At 35.4% G+C, this 26,330-nt stretch overlaps 3 protein-coding genes, 1 non-coding gene and 1 pseudogene across 4 annotated transcripts; 4 read left to right on the top strand and 1 right to left on the bottom strand.

Moving 5' to 3' along the window:
- Window positions 1–257: 257 nt before the first annotated feature.
- On the bottom strand, window positions 258–4,900 carry LOC112010082 (beta-glucosidase 24). Its single transcript, XM_065762953.1, is given in 14 exon segments — window positions 258–423; window positions 918–1,026; window positions 1,120–1,225; window positions 1,395–1,426; window positions 1,521–1,738; window positions 2,260–2,375; window positions 2,487–2,745; window positions 2,861–2,948; window positions 3,044–3,121; window positions 3,541–3,616; window positions 3,732–3,781; window positions 3,905–3,974; window positions 4,077–4,171; window positions 4,807–4,900. Coding segments are annotated over 14 exon segments (1,557 nt in total).
- Window positions 4,901–6,263: 1,363 nt separating this feature from the next.
- LOC112010083 (furostanol glycoside 26-O-beta-glucosidase-like) lies at window positions 6,264–10,185 on the top strand (annotated as a pseudogene).
- Window positions 10,186–15,589: 5,404 nt separating this feature from the next.
- On the top strand, window positions 15,590–16,213 carry LOC136063079 (uncharacterized). The gene has a single exon (XM_065762963.1). The coding sequence runs from the start codon at window positions 15,590–15,592 to the stop codon at window positions 16,211–16,213; it is 624 nt and encodes a 207-aa protein (XP_065619035.1).
- A 3,260-nt stretch (window positions 16,214–19,473) lies between these two features.
- On the top strand, window positions 19,474–22,132 carry LOC112010084 (disease resistance protein RUN1). Its single transcript, XM_065762973.1, has 3 exons — window positions 19,474–19,578; window positions 19,731–20,095; window positions 21,160–22,132. The coding sequence occupies exons 1-3, from the start codon at window positions 19,474–19,476 to the stop codon at window positions 22,130–22,132; spliced, it is 1,443 nt and encodes a 480-aa protein (XP_065619045.1).
- Window positions 22,133–22,356: 224 nt separating this feature from the next.
- Window positions 22,357–23,251, top strand: LOC112010085 (uncharacterized). The gene is made up of 3 exons (XR_010624919.1): window positions 22,357–22,456; window positions 22,567–22,910; window positions 23,163–23,251. It is a non-coding gene; the product is annotated as an uncharacterized LOC112010085 (transcript).
- The last annotated feature ends 3,079 nt before the right edge of the window (window positions 23,252–26,330 follow it).

Raw genomic sequence — 26,330 nt, forward strand, 5'->3', positions numbered from 1 at the left:
AATTTTATATTTAGAAAAAAAAAAAAAAAAAATCTTATTTTGTTAAACTTTGTCATGCATTACATAGATTATCGACTAACATATAAATATATCACAAATGCCTATTAATAATTATCATAATTATCAAACTTTATATTTAGAAGAAGGAAAAAATCTTATTTTGTTAAAACTTTTCCATGTATTATATAGGTTATCAACTAATATATACATATTTGAGGCACAAGAGAGCTTTTTTTTAAGCTTTGCTATTATTGCATTTATTTTAGGAAATCCTTCAACCACAAAGCAGAATGTTTGGGAATGCGCTTCAAGTTGTCCTTGAAATCGATGTAGTAAAGCCCGTATCTCACACTGTAGCCCTCCCCCCATTCAAAGTCATCGAATATAGTCCAATGGAAGTATCCTTTAACATTCACACCATTCCTGTAAAAATGACAATGTGAAATCAGCAAATTGATTTTTGTATGAAGCAAACATAAAAGCATAATTATGTCAATAAACCTGATAATACATATCACATCCAATTCCAGCTAAAGAGAATAAAGAAATGTTAATGCATTCTTTTGTTTGTTGTTGTTGTTGGTTTTTTTTTTCTCCCTAATTCTATGGAACTAATCATTCATTTCATTGAAGATTTTGATTAAGAGTGTGAAAAGAGAGCAAAATTAAATTGATCCATGTGTGTCTAACTGTACAACACAAGATTTTTATAGGAAAGCAACCTTGGACTAACTTTATTTTATATGTAGCATGATTAGCTTACTTGTGTTGCATGTAAAGTCATATTACTTGTTCTACAAGTTTAGACTTAGGCATAGTCCTAATAGGTCTAACAAAAATTATACTAAAACATCAACACAAGCACAAAGGATATTCTGGTTCTTACTGTTGCAAATTAACTAAGGTTAATGACTTACTGCATTGCAGCATGGATCTTATGAAGATGTTGGATAGTATTGTTGATTCGATGTGGATCCTTTAGTGCTTCAGTAAGTTCAAGGCTATCGTCCCTTTTTTCAGGAATTCCTATAATGAAAAATCAACAAGATATTATTAATATCACAATGAGTGTGTGTGTATATATATATATAGGGGAAAACACACGCAACAAGCTACAACCATTTTCAGTAATGTATATTGTGGGCTTTCGGTACTTATGATTCACAAACTCCAAAAGTTTCTGCAGCCCTATCGGATAAAGGTAAATATAAGAGCTTTCAGTTGCCTGCAATTCAAGAAATTTATGCATTATTAGCAAATATATGCAATTCAAGATGGATATTAAACAATGATTGACAGATTGAGCCTAGTTTTGTTCAATTAATGATGACCCATAAATGTTAATTCTTTGCGACACTATCTCAGAGGAATGTTTCAAATAATGATTTTCTTACCCTAGGACCAATAGGAACTCCATCTTTATAAGCTGCAGCAACCACAAAATGAGCAAGATCACCATTAAGTAGTCTTCTTAACATAATAGTATTATTAAGTATACATGTGGTAGTCTATAAGTTTACCTGTGGTATTTGTTAAGTAGTCAGTACTGTATTCGGGTGTTGCATGTAGATCTGGTTGGAGGTTTTTAGCATATCTTGAAGTATAATAATTGATGCCAATAAAATCAAAAGACCCCTTGATCATTTTTTTCTCTCTTTTTGTGAAAATGGGTAGCCTGTCCTTCACCAAAAGTCTCATGATTCTTGGGTAATGACCAAACACTAATGGTTTCAAGAACCTAATGATAAGAAACATTACAATCAACTTTCTTTCTGATTTAGTGTTACACAAGAACAATCTCTTAATCACTACATATCTTAAAGTCTGCAAGACAAATCATAGGTATATGTGACAATAACTTCTAAAATGAAGTATAAATAGCCTACTTCTCAATGAATAGTGGAACACGATTCTCTCCATTTCATTGGGAATGCAGAGAATCAATTTCATGCTTAAGGTTTTGTTTCTTAGATCTGAGGTGAACAAAGCATCATACCATTTAAAGTTTTAAATAACGTGACATTGGATTCATCTTTTGATTTGTAGAATTTAATATGAACTATAAAATGGTTTCATTCAAATTAGTTTATTAAGTTTTGAGCCTTTTCCAAGGAGAATCCATTTCCTGCCCTTTTGAGTATTTGATTGGTCACTTATAAATTTGAGCCATTTCATGCATGTATTGACTGCCATAACAATGTTAGAAGTAACAAAACTCTGTACATAAATATGTGATTGTGCCTGAGGTGTTTTACTAACCATCCTAAATTGAAGTCAAGAGCTCTTTTTGCTGCAGCTTTATCCTCTGATGATTTTGAATAAGGCTCAAAATATTGTCCCACAAGACTAATTCCAATTTGTCCTCCTTGTGTTTCCTGGAATGTATCAGTTAACAAAACACCTAATAAAGATAGTCTTAAAAGTGAAAATCAATAGATCAAATCATTACAATATTAAGTCATGGAGAATGGAGGACTGTGTCTCACCTGGAACTTGTTTCTGTAGAGCCTAGCAGCTGCAGTATGGGCAAGGAGAAGGTTATGGGCTACAATGTAAGGTTCTGTAGATGAATTACCGCCTGGACATGGACCAGGTGGCCCTGGTAGAGAGCACCTGCCTGGTGCAGCAAGCCCAAGATCATACCCGAAATAAGAGATAATATATGGCTCATTGATTGTAATCCAATGTTTGACCCTATCTCCAAATTCTTTGTAGCAAATTTCACTATAGGTCTTGAAGTCATCACTGGTGAAAAAGAAAAAAACAAAAAAAAAGTTGGAAACATAATTAATTAGTCAATCACATTGATAAATCCATAATTCTTCTAGTAGAGATATGTAAACGAAAAAAAGGTGCCTACATGATTGAGCGGCTTAAGAAGCCTCCATACTTCTCTTGCAGGGCCTGTGGCGAATCAAAGTGAAATATAGTCACAAAAGGTGTAATGCCTACATTAGAACATAGATTGTAAGAACAACATGTCAGTTTTTTGGAAAAATTTTGAGTGAAATTCCCTGTAATTTAAATACTAATGCCTTCTTACCATTTAGTAGCAATTCATTGATCAGGTTGTTGTAGTGATCAATACCCTCTTGGTTTATTCCACCACTCAAAGACCCATCTACAAGAAATTTTTAAATTAGAGTGGTTAAAAAAAAATTTTAGGCTGCAGTGGTAAATAAACTTAATCAACTTAGCACTACATGTATTTAAAGGCTTTCATGATTTATTAGCCCTTGAGTTTTGAATAGGCAAGCAAAAGAGCCTCAAGATCAAACAGGTTTATTAACCTCACGTACATTCCCTTTAAATTTTAGTCTAAGAAACTGCATCTAAGTCTAGCAGGATTCATTCTCCAAAAATAAAAAAAGTCTAGCGGGATTTGATGACATTTTTAGATACAAACTCAATTTTAAACCATATAATAATACAACCATAAAATTATTTTTAGAACATGCAGTACTTTTTTATAAAAATGAAAAGGGAAAAAAAAAAAAAAAAAAGGTTCTTGAAGAACAAAAATTTAGATACAGAACTTACTAGGCAAAATTCTGGTCCAGGAGATGGAAAATCTGTAAGAATGCACTCCAAGGTCCTTCAAAAACTTCACATCTTCCTATAATCCAGCATTATTCCATAAAGATATATGCCAGTTAGATTCATTTCTTGAGCAAATAACACTCAAGATTATTGTCTCTTGGTAAGAGGTCTTGAGAACTTTGTTTACTCACCTTGTATCGCTTATATGAATCAATTGCTGTATCCAAATCTCAAATTTTTCCTGAAATGTAAAAGAATATCATTACCAGTTGTTAGACTTTGCTACATGATTATGCATAATTATAAAAAGAATGCATATGTTAGTCATACATGATGAAGAAAGCATAATCAAGGTTGTTCGAACCTGGGAAATCTCTAGCAAACTCATCCCATATGCTTGGTCCCCTTCCTCCTTCTTTGGCTGATCCTTCAATCTACACCAGAAACAATAACACGTAGTCATTGATATTAACAAACATGACCATTGATAATCTTAGAGGATCTAGTGTCATATATCATCACAAGTATAAATGTACCTGAGCAGCAGCAGTGGAGACTCCAAACACAAAATCATTTGGGAAGTCAGCTTTCTTAATAAACAGTTCATTGGCATCCCTTAAATCAGGCCGGGCTGTCACATTTATTACAACAATCATTATTCAGTTTGATGAACTTAAAATGAAAATAAGTTGAAATAATATGAAATGTTCACAAATCACAATGCAGGGTTCCAAGAAGAACATATCAAAGTCACTTGAATTCAAAACTTTCTACAAACAATCAAGAGCTGAATCAAATCAATCGTAAGATTCCAAGCACATCTAATCTGTGCCGCATTAATGGCCTAGTTAAGATCATATTATAATATGAACTGAAGTTCATCAATGGTTCAGATTTTTTTAGGCAGAACCATTGCCATTGCCAGAGAGCAGAAGCCATGAGTTGCATAAGCGTTCCTTTAATTATCAATGCTCAGAAATATGGTTAATGAGCTGACTTTGATTTTTTTACATCTTGTTTAAAATTGGAAGCACATATTGTCTAGTGTGCCTTGGGATTGAAGCTGCATATATTATCTCATGGTACTCAAAATGATCACCAAGAAAATTTTATTACAGCTGGAAATAAGTACTCAAAAAGTACAAATATATGCTTAAAAAAAAAAAAGAATTTGTTAATTACAAAGTAATTTCAAGTATGTAAATCATAATTTTTTTTACTATGAAAACAATTATCTTTCTTGAAAAAAAGATAAAGATGACAAACCATGAACATGTGCAGACAAGAAGGCAAGCAAAACGACTGTAGAGATTACAACAAGGCTCTCTAATAGCCTAAATGATAATGACGAAGTCACCATCGCTTCTAAGCAAAATCTAGAATTCACCACTCTTTTCGTTTGTATTTGTAGCTCTTGGTTTCATAGGGTGGAATGGAAACTGTTGCTGGTTCATTTAACAACCTGTTTTTTTTTGGTAACCTCTTCAGAACAAGGACAGCAAAAATTGAACAGTAACTAATCCCTTTTTTTCGGGTAATCACAGCTTAGCTAACCTCTCTATACGTACTATGTTTTGACAAAAATTTCAGTGCAAATTAATGCTAGAAAGCAACAATGCTAGAAAGCAAGGTGCACTTCGTTTATCTTTCCTTCTAATAATAAATAGTAGTAATATCTAGTTTTAAATTATGTGACATTGTATAGTTTTAAATTTACAAAAAGCTAAAATGGGTTGTATATATGTTTAAAAACAAATGAAAAAGATCCTAATACATGTGTCACATAGCCGGCAGGATAACTCCAAGAGGTTGCAGTTTTTTATTTTATTTTATTTCTACCAATTGGCCCTCCCTTCACAACCACCATGGGGATGGTCTACAAGATCAAAAGATTTCTTTTCTTTGGTTCTACATTCTTATCCCGAAATAATGAATTGGGTTTCCATCCCCTAAACGAGTTAGGCTATTGTCTATCGAAGGCTCTAAAATTTTAACCCGTAAGGCGTATTTCTTTATCAATAATAAGAGTATTAATTAAGTTCAATTATTAGTCAATAGGAAAAAAAAAATTTATCAAGGAAAAAACAGGAAAAAATATCTTTTTTTTTTTTTTTTTGGGGTGGCTGGACTTGGACTTAGGGATGGCAATTTTTCCCTGCCCCTTCTCACTTCGCCTCACGCGGGTTTTTCCTGCCCTGCAAAGGTGATGGGATGGGGATAAGGTAAGATTTTAGCCCTGCATCGCAGGGCGGGGATGGGTTTAGATTTTTTAGACCCAACCTGCCCCGTCTTGCCTCGTATTGATAAAGGCTAAATTGTAAATTTTTTATACCCTAAAACCTTACTATTTAAAAAACATATCATAAACTTATTTTATTTTACTCAACAAGGATTTCTGTTTCTTTCTTTTCTATAGCAAGGTTGGAAATAAGGTACCAATTTTAACATTTTCTTTTGTCTTTATTATAAACAAATTTATATACTATTGAATCATTGATTTTGTATTTTGAGATTTTTGTTTTTGTTGTGATATTGCCTTGTTAAACATTTTAATAATATTATTCAATTTTTGCCAAGTGTTTATGATGTTGCCACGGAAAAGTTCCCAAGTCTGCACAATCTTAATTCGTACTACCATCTGCTTTCTTTTAAAATAGATCCATATAACTGTAGCTAAAAAAAACTTAATTTCAGACAAATTTATGGATCCCAGTAAATTTCCCATGGCAACTGATTCATATAAACAATACAAGGTAAGTTGAGAAATCTTGGAGCTCTTATATACTATGATTTGGACATGTCCTTTGTAGAACTTAAAATTTCTAGCATATATTTCAATGAACAATAATTGCATTTACAGGAAGATGTGAAGGTTTTGAAGGACATTGGTTAAAATTTTTACAGATTTTCCATCTCCTGGAGTAGGATTCTGCCCAGTAAGTTCATTATCCAAACATTTCTTTTTCTTATTACAAAAAGTTATTGAAGAAAGAAATTTTTACAATAAATGCACAATTTTTTTTTCAAGACGTGGCCTTTTTATTTATCTTTGTATTAAAATTGTTATGAGTATTGGTGATCTCATTTCAAAGTGATATTACTTTAATCATAACTTATTACCTAAACAAGAAAATTTTATATCTTAACATTATTATTATTGTTGTTGTCGTCGTCGTCGGTTATTAATAATATGCATCAAATTGTAGAGGGAACCTTGAGTGTTGGGCTGAACCAAGAACGTATCGACCACTACAGCAATCTGATTGATGAATTCAGTGGCAGCTCCAGGAATTTTGTTTAGGGGGGTCACTACAAAATTTTAATAAAAAGAGAACTTGAATATATTGAATTATCGAAAAAATAATAATAATACATAAAGTTTTACAATTTTATTTTATTAGTTTTCAAATTTTGAATGTTACATGATAGTTCATTATGAATATTTATTGCTAATGTGGGTAGCTATGAGTCTATGATCATTTTATTTTGTTAAGTTTGTTTAACATTTTTATCTTTATACAATTGTTATTATCTATTTGACTTTGTCTTCATAAAAATATTTTAGACTAAATGACTAATTTCAACTCATTGGCTCCGTATTAATTATTAACAAATTCTACTCTAACCTAATCTAAGTGTATATGTGTGCGAAACTACCTTCTAGAGACTTGAACCCCGGCCCTTGCCTCCTATACTCCACAAGAACTTACACTTGTGGATTGACCATCGCACTAAGGGTGTACGGTGGTAATACTTGAACAATCATTAACTTTACAATTGTTTTCTTGAATTTTACTAACTTTATTACAAAAACTTATTATAATATGATAACAATACACACATGTAAAAAAAAAAACCCTCTCTATTTCTTAATTATTAAATTATATAAAGTTATATTATATTTATATTGTACATACAAACATCCATACACATCACAAATTTACACAAATACATAACATTATAACAAAAAGTAATGTACACAATTAATATTAAACACACTCACACACATATAATATAAATTTATTAAAAAAAAAATTACACTTACAATTCACAAACACTTGCTCTTTATTTGGTTTCTCAAAAAAAAAAAACCCTTACTCTTTATTCTTAAAGTCGAAAATACTTGTAATAAAGATGTGTAAAATTTAAGTCAGAGTGTGAAAAAAAATATTTTTAAAAATAAATTAAAGTATTAAGGATAAAAAAATTATATATATATATATAGCTTTTTATTTTGAAGTCAGGGGTTCATTTGAACCCCCGAATTTGCTTTGGCGCCGCCCTTGGATGAATTATTAAAAAATGGTGAGAAACTGTGAATATTTGAAGTATCTTACTTCTTACATCTTCATTTGTGTGCTTCACGTACATTATTTTCTTTTCTAAATGTAGGAATCAAGCCCTTTGTTTCACTTTTGCACCTTGACTTGCCACAAGGCCTGGAAGACAAGTATAAGAGCTTCTTGAGCAGCTCGTTTTTGTATGAACTCCCTCTGTATAGATATAGACATACATACATAATTGAACTAAATTATACAATATTAATGTGCATTTGAATGAGCTTATTTTCATTAATTATTATTATTATTATTATTATGTAAAAATACAACAATATTTTGAAAGACGTAATATTTTGAAAAACTATACTGTATACATCTTTTTGGACATGAAGATATATTATTTGAACAAAACCTAAGAACATATGGTGCAATTAATGGTAGATAACATTCTAATGTTTCGTTCTCTCTTTTTCAGTGATGATTTCGAGGATTACAGTGACATATGTTTCAAAATTTTGGAGACAAGAGTTAAAAATTGGATGACATGCAATGGGCCATCATGTATGGCAGGAAAGGGGTACGAGTTTGGCATTGCACCACCGTTCAGGTGTTCCTATACAGCAAAACCATGTATGGGTGGAAACTCATCCACAGAACCTTACATAGTAGGCCATAAGCCCATAACATTATTCTTGCCCATGCTGCTCCTGTGAGGCTCTACAGAGAGAAATACCAGGTGCACCACATGTGCCATGCATGCATGCACCATCATCAAATATCATAACCCTTTATCTACTTATTTAATTTTGAATTCTCTGCTAAGAAGCACGGACAAGAATATGGGCTCAATATAACATGCACGTATGAAACACAGCGACATAACAATTCCTGAAGAATCAAATTTACTACAATTAATTATTTAATTAATATATATATTTTTAAGAGTATTTGATTTATTTTTAGACATACTTTACGTTTATCTTAAGTTTTCGAAAATAATTAACACTTATCAAAATCCTTTTTAAAAAAGTTTTTTTCCCCCTCTTGGCACAATGAGAACATGCATGCAGAAGTGTTGTCAAGTCCCTAATTTGTTTAATGTTATTGTTCAGCATATACACGGGCCAGCAGAATTTGGAATGTTTCTTGAAGCAAGTTACTTAAAGCCTAACACAAGTTCAGTGGAAGATAAAGCTGCAGCACAAAGAAGCATGGACTTCCTCATAGGATGGTTAGTAAATCTAGCTTCATGCACAACCATTTGTCATGTTAGATTCTTTAGTCCTAGGACCATTGAGGGTCTTCTTGTTCCTAAGAATTCTGCATGTAATGTGTCGCTTCCAATTAGCCAGGTACGAGGAGCCTTTGATATTTGGAGACTATCCAAAAAGCATGAGAGATTTGTTGAAGGAGAGGCTACCCATTTTTTCTGAGGAAGAGAAAAAGATGATCAAGGGAACCATGGATTTCATTGGCATCGATTATTATACCTCAGCTTATGCTGCTAATGCTCCTCCACCAAAACAATATCCTTCCCATAGTGTAGATTCATTATCAACTACCAACTGTAAGCTTGATATATCATACCTTTACATATACAGAATTTTAACTAACAAACAACAAAGTAATTCTTGCTTTGTTGTGATTATTGCAGCTACCAGAGATGGAGTTCCCATTGGTCCTTTGGTTAGAAATCTGTAATTTTTTGTCAATAAAAAACACTAGTTGAGGTTTATTAAACAAAACTTATTTCATTTTCTAGAAAGTCTTGACAAAAAGTCGCTACTGGTCTCTATAAATACAAGTTTTTTTCGTTTTGATCATTGATTTTTCATATGTTTCATTTTAGTCCCCAAGTTTTTTTGAGACAATTTCATTACATCCTTACCACCATATCACATTCTCACCTACGGAGATTCATTGTCGTGTCAAATGAACCAAAATGAAAATTCAGGGATTAAAATAAAAGATGTGAGAAAAAAAAAGGATCAAAACAAAAACATTCCAAATTTATAAGGATGAAAAGTGATAATTTGTTCCTACATAATGTATGAGTAATTACATATTCGATTGATAAGAATCCTTATGTTGCTCTACAATGCAGGCTCCAGGGAGCGGTTTCGTTTACATTTATCCACAAGGGCTACAGAAACTTTTGGAGAATTTGAAGAAAAGATACCAAAATCCTAAGATCTACACTACAGAAAATGGTTGGAATTTTTTTCTAATGTTCCCTATATAAATATAGCCACACACACATAATACTAACAATAGTTTCCTTTTTCTTCGCATATAAATAGGCGTTAGTGATCAGCCAAGGAACGATAGTCTTCCACTTGCTAAACAGCTACATGATCCACTTTGAAGATACTATGTTAATCAACATTTATATCACATAATTAATGCACTAAAGCTTCGTTTGGATTGTGTTTAATGTTCATGTGTCTGCATCTGCCTCTTTTTTTTTTTCTTTTTTCAGCTTTTCTTGTAGGTCCTATGCACTGTTCACAGAACCCATAAACCTATTTTTTCAACCAAACTTACATTAAAAATGGGTCTCATGGTACTATTCACACATTTAAAAATTATTTTGCTACAGTGTTTTCAATTTTCAACAAAATAAGCGGTATGTAAACGCACACTAAATACTCATTTGGATAGCGGCTACATTTGAGCGTTTCTGCGTTTTTTTTTTTTTTTTTTTTTCTTTTTCCTTGACCAGCACCTCTTGAACATTTTTTTTTTTTTTTTTTTTTTTTTTTTGTAGGTCCTGTGCACTGTTCACGGAACCCATAAACATATTTTTTCAACCAAACTTTCATTAAAAATGAGTCATATGGTACTATTCACACATTTAAAAATTATTTTACTACAATGTTTTCAATTTTCAACAAAATAAGCGGTATGTAAGCGCACACTAAAGACTCATTTGGATAGCGGCCACGTTTCAGCATTTCTGCGTTTTTTTTTTCTTTTCTTTTTTCTTGACCAGCACCTCTTGAACAGTGCAAGTGGGCAAAGCTACAGTATTAAAAGAGTGAGTAGTTTTGCAGAAATTATTTTTTTATTATTTTTAGTTTTTAGCCAAATAAACGATATTTAAACGCACACTAAGTATCAAACTTTATTTAACATCATAACACAACATAAAATGAAACACAACATATTCCCTCAATTATGTTAGACTCTAAAGACACATATCGGTCAAAATCGTACAATAATTTCTTAAGGCTATGATTTTGTTTGGAATGTTATGGTTTTGGAATATAATTAGAGTTTATTTCTGCCATTTTTTTGCAGGAATGGTGTGGACATCGAAGGATATTTCTACTGGAGTCTACATGACTCATACGAACGGGGAGGTGGAATTGGTGCAAGATTTGGGCTTTACTTTGTGGATTACAATGACAATCTAAAGCGCATTCCTAAAGAGTCTGCAAAGTGGTTACATGATTTCCTCCAAAGCAATGGTACCCAACCATGCTAATACATCAATTACACTGCTCAAATTTTCTTGTACATTTTTTAAAAATATATTGAATGAGTTAGTACAGAATTTAAACATATATAAAATAAATAAATGAGGGAAGTTTATGTAGTGAACGCATGTGAGAGTTTCATTTCTAAAAAAGAAATTATGAGAGTTTTTAACTTACCTCTTGATTTCAGCAACTACTTCACCAGCTGGTTCACCAGCCGGCTCTCCCTCAGGATCACCAAAATCTTCAGGTACAAATTACTTCGTTCTTTGTTCAATTGCATGCAAAATTATCGTGATTTTGACTAATACAACCACATTTGGGATCATTAAGTTCAATACTTTCTATTAATCTTGAGAAATAGCTAGGTAGCACAGACTTCAAAATCAAGTATTATTTTCATCTATGCTAACCTATCTCCTAATTTCAGCAATTGCTTCACCAAGTGGCTCTCCCGTGGGATCATCAGGACCTTCAGGTACAAACCACATTCTGGGTTCAAAAAGTTCAATCATTTCAATTGAACTTGAGAAATAAGTAGCACAAAACAAGTTTGATTTATCTTTTACTCATCAATGAAACCTCAAAATGATTTATTTATCTACTTTGCTCATTAATAATGTTGATGTTCACTTATGTAGGAACTGGAGCTAATGCTAAGTCATCAGCCGGAAGTTCAATCAAGTTGTCAATTTCTCATCTCTTTTTCCTTATATGTGCCGCAACAGTTGCTTCAACCTTCACAACATACTGAGCTTCTCAAAATCCCAACCAACTATTTTAAAATATTGAAATCTTATCAAAAAACTTTCAAAGTTATTGGGATTGAACTCGAGTAATAGATAATTTGTTACACCAAGGACAGGCAGTCTATTCTTTTGGGAATTGCTCAACAAATTATTGTGATCTTTGTAACTCTCATTGTATCGTGTTTGGGTTTTAGTTTTAGACCACGTTGTCTCAAATCTTAGCCAAATAAACAGAGTAATTTGTCAATTTCTGCCAATGCATCTGCGTATGATGTATCCATTAAGTCCAACATAATTGAAGCATCCCCTTGTAGATTTTTATTTTATTTTTTTTAAAATCTGATTAGAGCCCCGCTTGTTATGTTGTGAGTAATTGAGATTGAGACAATATTTATTACACACAGTGTATGGAAATGAACTAAAGTCGTGACTTTAAGTCATGATTTGATTCACACGCATTAGAGGTTTTTCTCTTGAAATTGTGATGTTAACTAAGGTTGGTTACTTGCTTTCTTCCATTACTCATATGATAAAAATGTCGAGTGACAAAGTCAATTCGATGTGGATCATTTTATCTTCTTGTTATTTTCGCCTGATGCCTCATCCCCCCTTCCTCTAACTTTCTTTCTTCTTTCTCTCTCAAGTCTCAACCAATGACTCTGTTGTGTTCCCAAGTAATTTTTCATTCTTTATGTTTACAGTGGATGTCAGCTTTGTTGACTTGGCTGGTAAAAGAAACATAAATTGCAAATAAAAGAAAAGAAAAACCAATCTGATTTCGAAAGGAAATGGCATCTTGGAATTGTCCCATTTTAAAGATTCGGTATCTTCACAGCTATAATTCTTTTGGACCATTAAAATAATTTGTGCGATGACAAATGTGATGACACCTGAAACTTCTGAGAAGGGTCTTCGGATTTGTTTGGATTCGTGCGTGGATTCGGATTATGTAGAAGTTGTGCCGGTGTGTCTTGAATACTTTATCTTCTCTCTTCTTTTTTACTCTTCATTATTTTCCTCTAGACAGACATGTCTACGAAGTACCAAGTAACAAACTGCTCTCAGATTTCTCATCCAGCCCCTTACCTGCCAATTAAAAAGCATAAAGTTAAGATTTGGAATGGAAAGCTCTCGTGCTCTCTCTAGGGAGGAACAAGAGGAACTTGTGCGCAGTAAGAAAAAAGTTAAAGACGTTAGTCATGGGGGCTTCCAAGAAGGGCTGGATTCAGCTGCTTCTTCTCCGAGGATCGGTGGAGGTGTGTGGAGTAGAACCATGTCTTTCAAAGACAAACTGGTCGGTGAAATTCCTGGTGCTTTCACGCAAGCTTTCAACTTTGGAAACCTCATGGAAGACGATGCTGATTCTGATGAAGAGGTTGAAGGTTTAAGGGAAGGCTTGGTGGCAGTGAGTTTCTCTAAGGAACTAAAACAGAAGATCCGTAGCCCATGGTACAAAGCCCTCATAGTCAAGGTCTATGGGAGACCCGTGGGTTTAAGCTTTTTACAAAACAAGCTGTTATCCCTGTGGAGGCTGGCTGGAAGACTGGACTGTGTAGATTTAAGCCATGGTTTCTTCCTTACAAGATTTTCTTTGAGAGAAGATTATGAAGCTACGCTGAAAAGGGGACCTTGGTTTATTGGAGAGCACTTCTTATCCATAAGGCCTTGGGAACCAGATTTTTCTCCGGCGACGGCAAATGTGTCATCAGTGGCTGTGTGGATAAGGTTGAACGAACTCCCGATAGAATATTACCATGCGGAGGCATTACTTCAGATAGGTAAAGCGATTGGTAACGTGTTAAGGGTGGATACTCACACGGCCTCGGAGACTATAGGTAGATTTGCCCGGCTTTGTGTACAGGTTGATGTCGAGAAGCCGCTTGTTACGGCCATATTGATAGGGAAACGTGAGCAGCTGGTGTGCTACGAGGGAATCCATAAGCTGTGTTTCGGGTGTGGAAGATTAGGACACCGTAAGGAGCAATGTCCGTATGTCATTCGCCAGCCTTCGTCGCCGAGTAAGGAAGCTAACCATCCTGATGGCGCGTCTGAGACGCAGGCATGCAGCTTGCATGATCCTCTAAAAGCCAAGGAAAATGTGGGGCCCAGCTTGAACGTGCATGGTAATGCGCAAGAGAATGTACTCGAGAGTATGTACGGTCCGTGGATAATGGTAGTGCATAAGAAACAAGGGACAAACCAGCAGAAAATTGATGGGACCACAATGAAGTTGGCGCATGGACAACCACGAGCAGGAAAGGAAACACGGTCTTACATGCCGTTAGAATCTCCAGTTGTGAGCACTGGGTCGAGTAGAGATATTAAGAGAAAGCTATCTCCTCAGAGAACCATTGATGGGCTTCAAATGACTAATGCAATTCAGTGCTTGGTGAAGGAGAGACTAAAGCTAGCGATTGAAGTTAACGAAACAGGCCCAAGTATGTTGGATGTTGAGAAGGACGATTGTAGGCCTGGGAAGGAGATAAACTCACTTAAGCCCAATGATATAAGTAGCCCAGCTAGTGTAACGCTCAAGCCCAATAAATCCAGCCTGTTAGCTTCAGTAAAAGGCAAGAAGGGTCAGGCACGAAACAGGAAAATTCAGTCTCTTCGTGCTAGCGCCGATAAGGGAGATTTCCTTGTTGTTCGCCTCAGTCTCAAAGTGCACAGGGAAGGCACGTGAACGAAGAACGCATGTATGGAGAAGAAGAAGGCAGTGGCAGTCCGAGTAACCACTCTCAATTTCAGTTTTCTAATGGATCAATTTCTCTTGTGGATTATCAATTCAGAGGTGGGAGCAGCGGTGATAACGGCGCTTGCAACTCTGACCATGGGTGGGTTCAACAAGGCAATGAAGCTTGTATGGAAGCTCAGCCTGGTTCGATTGGAGAGGAGTACGAGGGAGGGCGTGTTGTATCTCCTAGAGCGGGTGTGGGAGGCAGTGAGGAAGCAATGGTGGGTTTTTATGGTGGATTTGTGGAAGGTGGAAGAGATAATAGGAATGATTTGGGAGTGGATACTTCAGATAACATCAATGGAGTGTCCAATCATGAGACAGCCAACAGAGAGGATGATCTGGATCGAATGGAGCTTGAGGGAGGAGGTGGAGGCACTCCGTCTTGTTGATGTAAGGTTTTCTCTAGATCACTTGATCATTATGAATATAATAGCTTGGAATTGTAGGGGCGCTCTGAAGCCCTCTTTTCAGAGACATGTTAGGGAGCTGATTCTGTGTCATAATCCAGCAATTTTGGTAGTAATGGAAACTAGAGTTGGAGGGGAGAGGGCTAAGGAAATTACAGATAGGCTACCGTTTGATGGTGTTATCCACACAGAGACTATTGGTTATGCGGGTGGTTTATGGTTGCTGTGGAATTCTGACAGGGTGGAGATTACAGCATTAGCCAACACTGAACAGGAAATTCATACTGTGGTAAAGGTACAGAATTCTTACTCTAGCTAGTTGTTTACTGCATTATATGCAAGTCCTAGAATTGCAGAAAGACATGTTTTATGGGATAATTTAATTAAAGTTGCTGAGATGCATGATATGCCTTGGGTTTTAGCTGGTGATTTTAATGAGCCTCTTTTGGAGGGTGATAAATTTGGGGGTAGGGCTGTCAGTGTTAGTAGATCACTATTGTTTAAAGAGTGCTTAGATAAATGCAGTATGATTGACATTGGGTTCTCTGGGCCGCGGTTCACGTGGACTAATAAAGGAAATGTTCAAGCTCTCATTCAAGAGAGGATTGACAGATTTTTTGTTAACCCCAGCTGGTGCCTTATGTTCCCTGAAGCTAAAGTGATACACCTGACTAGATGCCACTCTGATCATTGCCCTGTGCTGTTGGATATGCAGCCGAGAGCAGCTGTTAATAGGAAAAAACCTTTTAAGTTCCAAACTTGTTGGCTTTCTGACCCAACCTTTCCCAACATAGTATCTCAAGCGTGGAGACAGTACCCCATGCTTGCGGATGCTATAGATTCTTTCTCTAAAGAGGCTGAAAAGTGGAATAGAACCCATTTTGGGAATATGTTTGCTAGGAAAAACAATATTATGGCTCGTTTGAATGGTATTCAACGGGCTGTAGCGGTTAGACCATCAAACTTCCTTCTTAATCTTGAAAATGACTTGCTTAAAGAGCTTGATAATGTGCTAAATTAGGAGGAAGAAATTTTGGCTCTAAAGTCTAGAGTTAATTGGATGATCCAAGGAGATAGAAATACTGCCTTTTATCATGTGTCTACCTTGGTGAGGAGAAAGAGGAATAAGATTTTGGCGATTAAAGATTCAGTAGGGGAGTGGTTGTACGAGGAAGAGGAAATAAAAAATGTCATTTGGAATGGGTTCAATGAAGTGTACTCCTCATCTCTCTCTAGCTCTTCTTGGTCAATGCCTTTAACCATTAGTTGGCAAGGCCAATTGTCAGAGGAGGAAAGGGAGAGTATTAGCGGGGGTGTTTCAGTGGAGGAGATTAAAAATGCCTTATGGTCTCTTAAGGCATTTAAGGCCCCAGGGCCGGATGGCTTGCATGCGGGGTTTTTTCACAGATTTTGGTTGATTGTTGGCAACTCGGTGATTGATTTGGTGAAGAATGTATTTGTTGAGAGGAAAGTGCCTGAATTCTTGAATAGGACTCACATTGTTCTTATTCCTAAGATTCAAGGATCGGAGACTTTGGGCAACTATAGGCCTATTAGTTTATGTAATACAGTCTATAAAGTGATTACAAAGATTATTGTTGCTAGACTTAGGCCTTTTTTGGAGAAGCTTATATCCCTTCTTCAAGCTGCCTTTATTCCGGGAAGGAAAGGCATGGACAATGCGATTATTGTGCAGGAAATTGTTCACACCCTTAGCAAAAAGAAGGGGAAAGTGGGGTATATGGCCATTAAAGTGGACTTAGAGAAAGCGTATGATAAGCTTGAGTGGAGCTTTATAAGAGACATGCTTATTAGAGCAAATTTGCCTTCTGATTTGATTGCGATCATTATGAGCTGCGTTTCTACAGTTTCGACTTTAATTTTGGTGAATGGAGAAGCCTTGGATCCTATTTACCCATCGAGAGGGATTAGGCAAGGAGATCCGCTATCCTCATACTTGTTTATATTGTGTATGGACTTCCTTGGTCAACTTATTCAAGAAAAATGTGAGGAAAAAGTGTGGCAGCCTATAAAGGCTTCTTAGAGTGGGCCATCCTTTTCGCATTTATTTTTTGCGGATGATTTAGTGTTATTTGGAAGGGCTGATGGGAGGAGTTGTGCTGTTATTAGAGATGTTCTTGATGAATTTTGTAGCATGTCGGGGCAATCTGTGAGCATCACCAAATCTAGAGTGTATTTCTCTCCTAATGTGGATAGGGATATAAGAGAATCCCTTTGTGATATTCTTGGGTTTGCCACCACGGCCTCTCTTGGCAAATACCTTGGATTTCCCATCAAGCATCCAGGGTCCACCGCTCAAGATTTTAATTTTATCCTGGATAGAGTCAAACAAAAATTGGCTGGGTGGAAAGCTAACATGCTTTCCTTGGCTGGCCGGGCTGTCTTGATCCAAGCATCCTCGTCAACTATCCCTTCTTACGTCATGCAAGGCACTTACTTACCAAGAAGAATTTTGGATGGCATAGACCGGGTTAATAGAAATTTCCTGTGGGGTTCCTCTGAAACAACTAGGAAAATCCATTGGGTTGGCTAGCAAAAAGTAACAAAACCTAAAGATGAAGGTGGGCTGGGTTTGCATGAGGCGAAGGGTAGAAACACCGCACTTCTTGCCAAGTTGAATTGGAGGTTTCATACTAAAGAAGATTCCTTCTGGGTGAGAGTGTTGAGGGAAAATATTGCAGCAATAGGAGATTAAATTCTGTGAATAGGGACAGGCTGCCTTGCTCTCAAGTTTGGAGAGCCATTAAGAAGGGCAGGGAAACTTTTAACAAAGGTAGTATGTGGGTGGTCCATAGAGGCAGCACACTTAGCTTTTGGCTGGATAATTGGACATGTAAAGGTCCTATCCGTAGTCTTATTCATGGTCCTTTAACCCGTGAAGCAAGTCAATGGAAGATTAAAGATGTTTTGGTGAGTGGAGGTTGGGATTGGAACCGAATTCCCTTTGAGCTTACTCCTGAAATTAAATCGATCATCCAAGCCATTCCTATTTCTTTAGCGGATGGAGGAAGGGATAGGATAGGATGGAGAGGTAATGCTAGAGGTTGTTTTGACCTCAAAAGTGCTTACTCATTTGCTAGAAAGGTGGATGATGTGGAGGATGTGGGAATAGTTGATGCTGATTGGGTTTGGAAATTAGATACACTCCCCCGAATTAAAACTTTCTTGTGGAGATGTTCTCATAATAGCATAGGAGTTAAAGCTTGCCTTGCTAGAAGAGGATTTATGGAAGATGAAGGGTGTCCTTTTTGTCATAGAGATCCGGAAACCATTTTGCATGCCCTTAGAGATTGTCCAAGAGAAAAGCAAATATGGAGTCAGCTAGGTGTGAAGGGAAATAATAGTGATTTTTGGAGAAGTAACCTGCATAGTTGGCTGCAAAGCAATGGGAAAATGAGATGTAGTCTTATTCAAGGGAAGCCACCATGGGGAACTCTTTTTAACTTTGCTGTGTGGTGCATATGGAAGAGTAGAAATTCTTTTGCTTTTAATAGAAAGAGCCCAAACCCGAACTTAGATAGGGAGATTTACAACCAAACTGCAGAATTTATGTTTTGTATCACTTCACCACATAACCCTGTCAGAAAGTCAACAAGGAAATCAGATGGGAGAAACCGCCCTTAGGGTGGAAAAAATTGAACACGGATGGCTCGGTTATAGGGTGTATGGAGCGGGCGGGTTGTGGAGGGGTTGTGAGGGATGAGCATGGGAATTGGGTTGCTGGTTTCACAAGGCATGTTGGAGCAACCAATAGTTTTGCTGCTGAACTTTAGGGGTTGAGGGACGGCCTTCTGCTGTGTAGGAACTTAAATATCTCTTGTCTTGTTGTTGAGGTAGATGCCAAAGTGATTGTGAATGTCATAAAAAATTTTGCGTATGTAAATCAGATTATATCTCCCATTTTGGACGATTGCAGGCAGTTGATGACCAATTTTCAGCAAGTTCAGCTGAAGCATTGTTACCGGCAGGCTAACCGATGTGCAAATCAAATGGCTAGATTAGGGGCTGACCAAGAATTAGATTATGTTTTGTTTTCAAGTCCGCCTGTGGACTTAGCTATGGCCTTGGAGGATGATTGTAATGGGGTTGCCTTCAATAGAGTTTGTACTGAACCAGATGTAATTGTTTGATTTATATGATATCGTCGTTCATCAAAAAAAAAAAAAAAAAGCATAAAGTTTAGTTGATTTTTCTTTATCTCACCCAAAACCAATTCCTCTTTATCTACCCAAAACCTCCAATCTGTAATCCAGATCGGCGATGTTGACAGTGAGACCAGCGGTGGATTTTCTTGTCCATGACCCAGATCGTTGCTCTGATTCTCGGTATGATTCTTTCTGTTCTATGTGTATGAGAAAGCCAAGGGTAATGTTATTGTGTTAAAATGGAGTTCTCATAAAGCTCTACTTCCATTCTCTTTTAGTACTCCCTTTTCTATATAGTTTTCAATGGCTTCCACGAGCACTCAAAAAGCCTGTACATCTTCATCATCGTTATCTTCTTTTACACCACTATAGAAATACGATGTTTTTCTGAGTTTCTATGGTGAGGACACCCGGAAAAATTTCACAGATCATCTATACACCTCTTTGAAACAAAAAGGCATCAACGCTTACAGAGATAACGAAAAACTCGAGCAAGGAACACCCATTGCTTCAGGACTCATGAAAGCAATAGAAGAATCCAAGTATGCAATTATTTTTATCTCAGAAAACTATGCCTTTTCAAAGTGCTGCTTGAAAGAACTGGTCAAAATTCTTGAATGCATGAAAGACAAGGGGCTGAGAGTTCTGCCTGTTTTCTACCATGTAAATCCCTCTGATGTTGGGAATCAGAGGAGTCTTTTGAGAAAGCGTTCCTTAAGCATAAAGAAGACCCGGAGGTTAGCATAGAAAAGATACAAAAGTGGAGAGCTGCACTGACAGAAGTGAGCAAGATCTGCGGGAGGCATTTAATTGATAGGTACCAATTTACCTTTTCTTCTTCTGGTGATTTGGAAAATTTATGAAAAATATTTTTGGTTTTGTTCTAATTATCTAGCATTATCAATTTGTCATTATTATCATCTACACTCACAGATGACAATTTAACTTTTTTTTTTTTTTAGGGACAATTTAACGTTTTAAGTTGAAAGAGAGAGATATTAGGGGCTTAGGGTAATGGTTTCCTAGATTTGTTTAAGTTAAGAGTAATGATATTTAACAACATTTTTACAAATTCTTAATGTAGCAAACTTCTTATTGGTTTTCATCAAGGCCTATCATTAACTATTTTATAACATTTTTACAAACTCTTAATGTGGCAAACTTCTTATTGGTTTTCATCTAGGCTCATCATTAACATCATTTTTTTACTTAGCAATAATCATTTACCATATCAACAGTTTGTAAAAATTTTTATAAAAAAAATTTGTATTTCTAGCATTCCTCTTAAAGTTAATGAGTTATTAGGGTTGAATAGAGAGTGTCATTTTGTGGAGTAGTGCTAGTACTATAATTTTTACTACATTAATATTGAACTTGCAAATTACATTCATTATTATATATTAATAAAACTTGTATTACCCCTTTTTTTTTCTTTTTCTTTTTTTTTTTTCTTTTTTTTTTCTTTTTTTTGTATTGGTGTTAGATTTCTCACAAAAGATTTAATGGAGTGGGAAAGGGGTTTCAATTGTCACGGTAATGAAAGTGTAGTGTTTAAATTGACATGATAAAAAATATAGGGTTTAATTTGTCTGAAAGTTTAGAACTATAGACTTGTTATTTTGGATTTTCCGAAAGATTTTCTTCTTCTCTCTCTCAGGGGAAGGGGGGATTGTTTTGACCGGTAAAAACTTTGCTTGTATTTGATATTTCCCTACTGAAGCTAAACATCTTGCATTTAATGATGTTTTGTCTCTTTACACCTAGCACACCTAGTCTCATCACAATTATATTATTTTTACAGTTATGAATCAGAAGATATCCAGGAAATCACAAAAAACATATTTGGTGAATTGAATCATGAATTCCCAGATTTTTCTGAGCACCTTGTTGGAATACACTCACGTATGATGGAAATGATGAACTTATTTGGTACAATGCCAGATGATGTTCACTATATAGGGATTTGGGGGATTCCTGGGATTGGTAAAACCACTCTAGCGTATGTCATTTATAACAGAATTCGTCATCAATTTGAAGCTAGCAGCTTTATTTGTAATGTTAGAGAAACAGTTGAAAAACATGGTCTAGTTTATTTACAAATGCAGCTTGTTTCTGAGACCCTCAAGGTAAAAGAAGTAAAAATATGGAACAATCGTCAGGGGATCAAAGTCATAAAGAAAGGACTACTCAATAAGAAGGTTCTTATTGTTATTGATGATGCTGACAAAGACGAACAATTACAGGCATTAGTAGGGAATCGTGATTGGTTTGGTCTTGGGAGTAGGATCATTATCACAAGTAAAGATAAGCACTTGCTAGAAAGGCATCACGTGGTTACCATACATAAGGTTAATGGATTAGATAATGATGAAGCTTTGGAGCTCTTTAGTTGGACTGTGTTTAACCAAACCTATCCTAAAAAAGAGTTTGTGGATTTGTCCAATGATTATTTGAAGTATGCTGAAGGGCTCCCTTTAGCTCTTAAAGTTTTGGGTTCTTCCTTGATTGGTAGACCAAGAAAGGAATGGGAAGATTACCTACATCAATTAGAAGAAATCCCTGAAGGAGAAATTCTAGATAAACTAGAAATAAGTAAGAGGGGATTGAATGATACAAAGCAAAATCTATTTTTGGACAAAAACCGAGTGGCACATATGGAAAGTTTTGGTTGTTACAAGAATATAGAAACTCTCAAGGATGCATTTCATGTACTAAATAATGATAATGTAAGTGGATTAGTATACATAAACTTAGAGAACTGTGCATTTGTATAATTCTAGCAATTTTTTGCTATATCTTTCCCTACCCTAATTTCATTTTCTTGATTAATAGGGAACAGGATCTGTAGAAGGCACGGTGCTAAACTCGCCTCTACATAGAGAAAACTTGAATGCCAAAGCTTTCTTAAATATGAATGGTCTAAGGTTGAATGATATTTGTAATGTCAACCATCCTATAGACCTCAGTTTTATTTCTAATAAGTTACGAATGATGGAATTTATCCTTTGAAATTCATGCCAATGAGTTTTCAACCGAATAATCTTGTTGAATTCATGATGCCTCAAAGCTGCATTGAGCAATTACCTGAGGAATTTAGTGTAAGTTTTCCATTAATGCATGCTAGTGCCTTTTTTTTAATCCCCCTAAAATATCAATTACGTTCTTCAGTCTTGATTGCTTAATTTCCCATATCTATTTTTTATCACAGAATTTGGCCAAGCTAAGACTACCAGATCTTAGCGACTCTAAAGACTTGGTCAAGACCCCCCCACTTAGCTCAAGGGATGAAGCTAGCTAAACAGCGTCAAATCCATCTCAATGCGCCATCATCATCACATGAGACCAGTGAATTCTTAGGGGAAAATTTCTTAGCTTCATATGAAAAGGCATATTCAATGCTCAATTTGAGCAGTTCAAAGGGTGAGCCACAACCCTTACGAAGATCAACTGGAATGTCCGAATCTCCACCATCTCTAGCTGGCAGTCCACGAAGTGAAGATTCAAGGGAACTTGAGGATTATATCAGGAGCACATAGATGCTTCTAAAAGGAGGTAAATTAAAGCTAATATAACTAGCTAGGAGTCGACTTTAATTTGTCTAAATGTTGGGGTATTAATGTTTGAATTTTGTGAAAAGTTAGTGAGTGCCCTGAGGGCATTAATTTAGAAAATATTTTTAAAAAGAATTTATGAAAAAAGAAATTAACAATAGACTTTTTTGACAACTTTTTATATTTTAGTATTAAAATTTTTCTAAAATTGTACTTTAATAAAACAAATGAGAGTTTTATTTTCATTGCCAAGGTGGACTGAACAAGTGAGAGTTACCACTGGGCTGGGAATTGAAAGGCCTCTTGATGATGGCTATAGTTGGAGGAAATATGGGCAGAAAGACATTCTTGGATCCAGTTATCCGAGGTATGGAACATCATTCCTGAAATCTATTTTGATTAAAACGTTTGCTAATAAGTTTATGATAAGAAATTTTGGAAAAATGCTGCTTTGTTTGGTTTTTGAACAATAGCAAGATTATAGTCCGTATCAATTCGAACTATAACAAGATTTTCGTTAAGTGACATGCTGGAGTCTGATGTGTAATTTTTTGCCACATAACAAGATTTTGTTTGGTTTTTGTTACTGGAATTTTATATTTTCATTCTTTAGTGAAAAAAGGGTTTCTCTTTGTTGGTCTCGATCTAATCCTTTTATGTTGTCCATATTTCGTTTTTCGTTTTTCTGGGTAAAAATATCAGTCTTATCTGCTAGATGTTTGGCAGAATGCCTCAAAGAGTTGAGTTTGTTACATGTTTTCCTATATTGTTGACTAATTGAGTTTATGTTAAATGTCTTATCCAACTTAGTTTAAGTTTATATGTGTATACCCTTTGACAAATTTGTTAGAATGCTACTGTTTTGGTATAAGAAATCATTATAATGGAGAGCAATTTAGAGAATGTAGAAAGCAATGCACGTCGAACTCTCAAATGAACAGTGGGCCTGGTCTTTTGGAATTCAACTTGGTGTTTTGATTTCAGAGAGAATGCATAGAGCAGTTTGTGTTTTGAATCTTTTAATTTCAGCCAAAATGGCGTCGTTGAGTGGCCTAGTCTTGTGGAATTAAACTTTAGGTGAAACTGTGTCGTATTGGGTTGGCTGATGCAGCAACAAATTACACATCAGACTTCAACGTATAAGAACACTAACAGCCGGGCCCCTTTTGCTTCCGGAAGTAAACTGCAGGGTATAAATTCTAACTTTTCAAATTTCATGGTGTAAAATTTTAGAGGAGTATTTTACAATTTACCCTTCTTTCTTTATTCTTTTTTTTAATTCTTTCTTTGTTAATAAAAATTAAAAGAGAGAGAAAGTTCCTATATAAAAAATAAATTTTAAAAAAAAAAAAAAAAAAGAGAAAGAGAGAGAAAGTAATAAAATGAAACCTAATTTTTTTAGCACACTAGTCTTACCCTTCTAAAAGTAGAACATCATTGTAGCATGTGCCAAATTTTTTAAGCATTCAACACATCTCATGAAGTATGATTTTTGGTGTTTAGTGTACTAAATATAAAAAATTTAGCATTTGATACACTTGATACTAATACTCAAAATATTATCTTATTTAAAAAGTCAACGAACACATTGAATTTCTAATTTACCTTTATATGAAAAGCCGACAACTTTTTTTTAATAAGATGTACAATAGGGAGTGAGGAGTATGGCCTATTACTTCTGGCCCAGGTGGCCATGGAAGCAAACAACTGGTGGTTAGGAAAACTTCTTTCATGTGTTCCTCATTGTTGGGGGAGAGAACACTTTGAGGAGTCTCCATTTGAATAGTTAATATAACATATAGAAATACCATTTGTTCTCAATGGCTTAAAGTCTATGGGTATGAACTTAATTATGTTAGGGCAAGGATTTGTTGCAAACTTGGTTGCAACAACTCCTGCAAAATACACATATGTCAAGTGGCCATTTGGTGAAAAATTTAATCTTAATAAGGAAGTTTTCATTTACATGTAAGGCTGGAAAGGTGTCTATCTGAGACATTGACACATGCATTTTTGTGGGAGTTGCTGCAACTTAGTTTGCAGCAAATCCTTGCCCATTATGTTATATTAATCAATTACTTTTCTCATTAGTATTTTATATGGGACTTCACTTCTTAACCAATCACACTACTCACATGAACATCACAACAAATCTCCCATTTCACGTGTGAGTTTTATAGCTACCAAGTCACTTGTGGCACTTCAGTTAGTTTCCCAACTTGAACGGAAGTAGTTTTCTTTACAATCCAAGTGTCATATATTACCATCACCAATAATTATGTACTTTAATCGACTATGGGTGGGGCAAACATGGGAGTCTTCCTTGCACAATTATGAGAGTCATCAATACATACCTAGTAGAACCATTTTTCTCCACCATGTGAGTCTTCCTCATTCTACTTAGTAAAAGCTCAGCTAACAAACACTTGTCTTCGAAACATTTGCCCTGATACCACTTGTTAGGGAGAGAATACATTGGAGAGATTCCAATTGAGTAGTTAATATAACATATAAGAACACCACTTGTCCCAAAAGGCTTAAACTTATGCGTATAAACCCAAGTATATTATATTACACATTCTTCTCATTTGTATTTAATATAGGACTTCACTTTTTAACCAATCACACTACTCACATGTGAATATAACAACAGTCATTTAGGGTTAGCCCTACCACTAGGCCAATTAGGTAGTTGCCTAAGGCTCTCAAGTGGAACATGGCCCCCAAAGTTTAACCAACAGGAATATTTTCATACCTATAACAATATTAGTAATGCAATTGACAACAAAATATTACAATAATTTCACAACAATCCTAAATTAACATGCCAACTCACACGAGCTCACTACGATCTCTAATTTAAAATCTATGCTATTCTAATTTAGAAAAGTTGTGAAATTGTTGTCCCTAGCATTATTCAAAAGAAACTGTTTAAAGTAATGCTATGTTCATTTTCACAACAAATCCTTGGTGACAATTTGTTATTGATAGGTAAAAAAATGATATTAGTGATTGGCCCAAATTAGAACTAATAACAAATTACCACCTTAGATTTGTTGTAAAGTTATTGGGAAAATGTTGTAGATATAGCATTACTCAATTGTTTATCAAAGAAAAAAAAACTAGCAAAGTGTTGGTGGCACTGTCCACTCATTTCTTTGTTTTTAAAATTATTTCTTTTAATCTTTGTAGCTTTAAAGGGGTGAGGGGGAGGATCACTGGGTTTGGAGATTGACCACGTCTGGGGTTTTTGATGTGCGCTCTTTTTATAAGTTGTTATCTAGTCCTAACACTGATGATTTTCCCTAGAAGGGCATTTGGTGTGCAAAGGTGCCTAAACGGGTGTCTTTCTTCCTATGGACAGCAGTTAATGATGGGATCCTCACCATTGACAATCTTGTCAACAAAGGTCAGTTTCTGG

This window comes from Quercus suber, unplaced genomic scaffold, assembly GCF_002906115.3.
Source record: "Quercus suber isolate HL8 unplaced genomic scaffold, Cork oak 2.0 scaffold_20, whole genome shotgun sequence".
Lineage (NCBI taxonomy): Eukaryota > Viridiplantae > Streptophyta > Magnoliopsida > Fagales > Fagaceae > Quercus > Quercus suber.

Bases quoted from the DNA above. Each gene is read 5' to 3' on its own strand.
- LOC136063079 (XM_065762963.1), top strand. From the start codon at position 15,590: ATGCATGATATGCCTTGGGTTTTAGCTGGTGATTTTAATGAGCCTCTT.
- LOC112010084 (XM_065762973.1), top strand. From the start codon at position 19,474: ATGTTGACAGTGAGACCAGCGGTGGATTTTCTTGTCCATGACCCAGAT. The intron at 19,579-19,730 runs GTAATGTTATTG...ACACCACTATAG, and splicing joins TGTGTATGAGAAAGCCAAGG to AAATACGATGTTTTTCTGAG. The intron at 20,096-21,159 runs GTTAGCATAGAA...TTATTTTTACAG, and splicing joins AGCATAAAGAAGACCCGGAG to TTATGAATCAGAAGATATCC.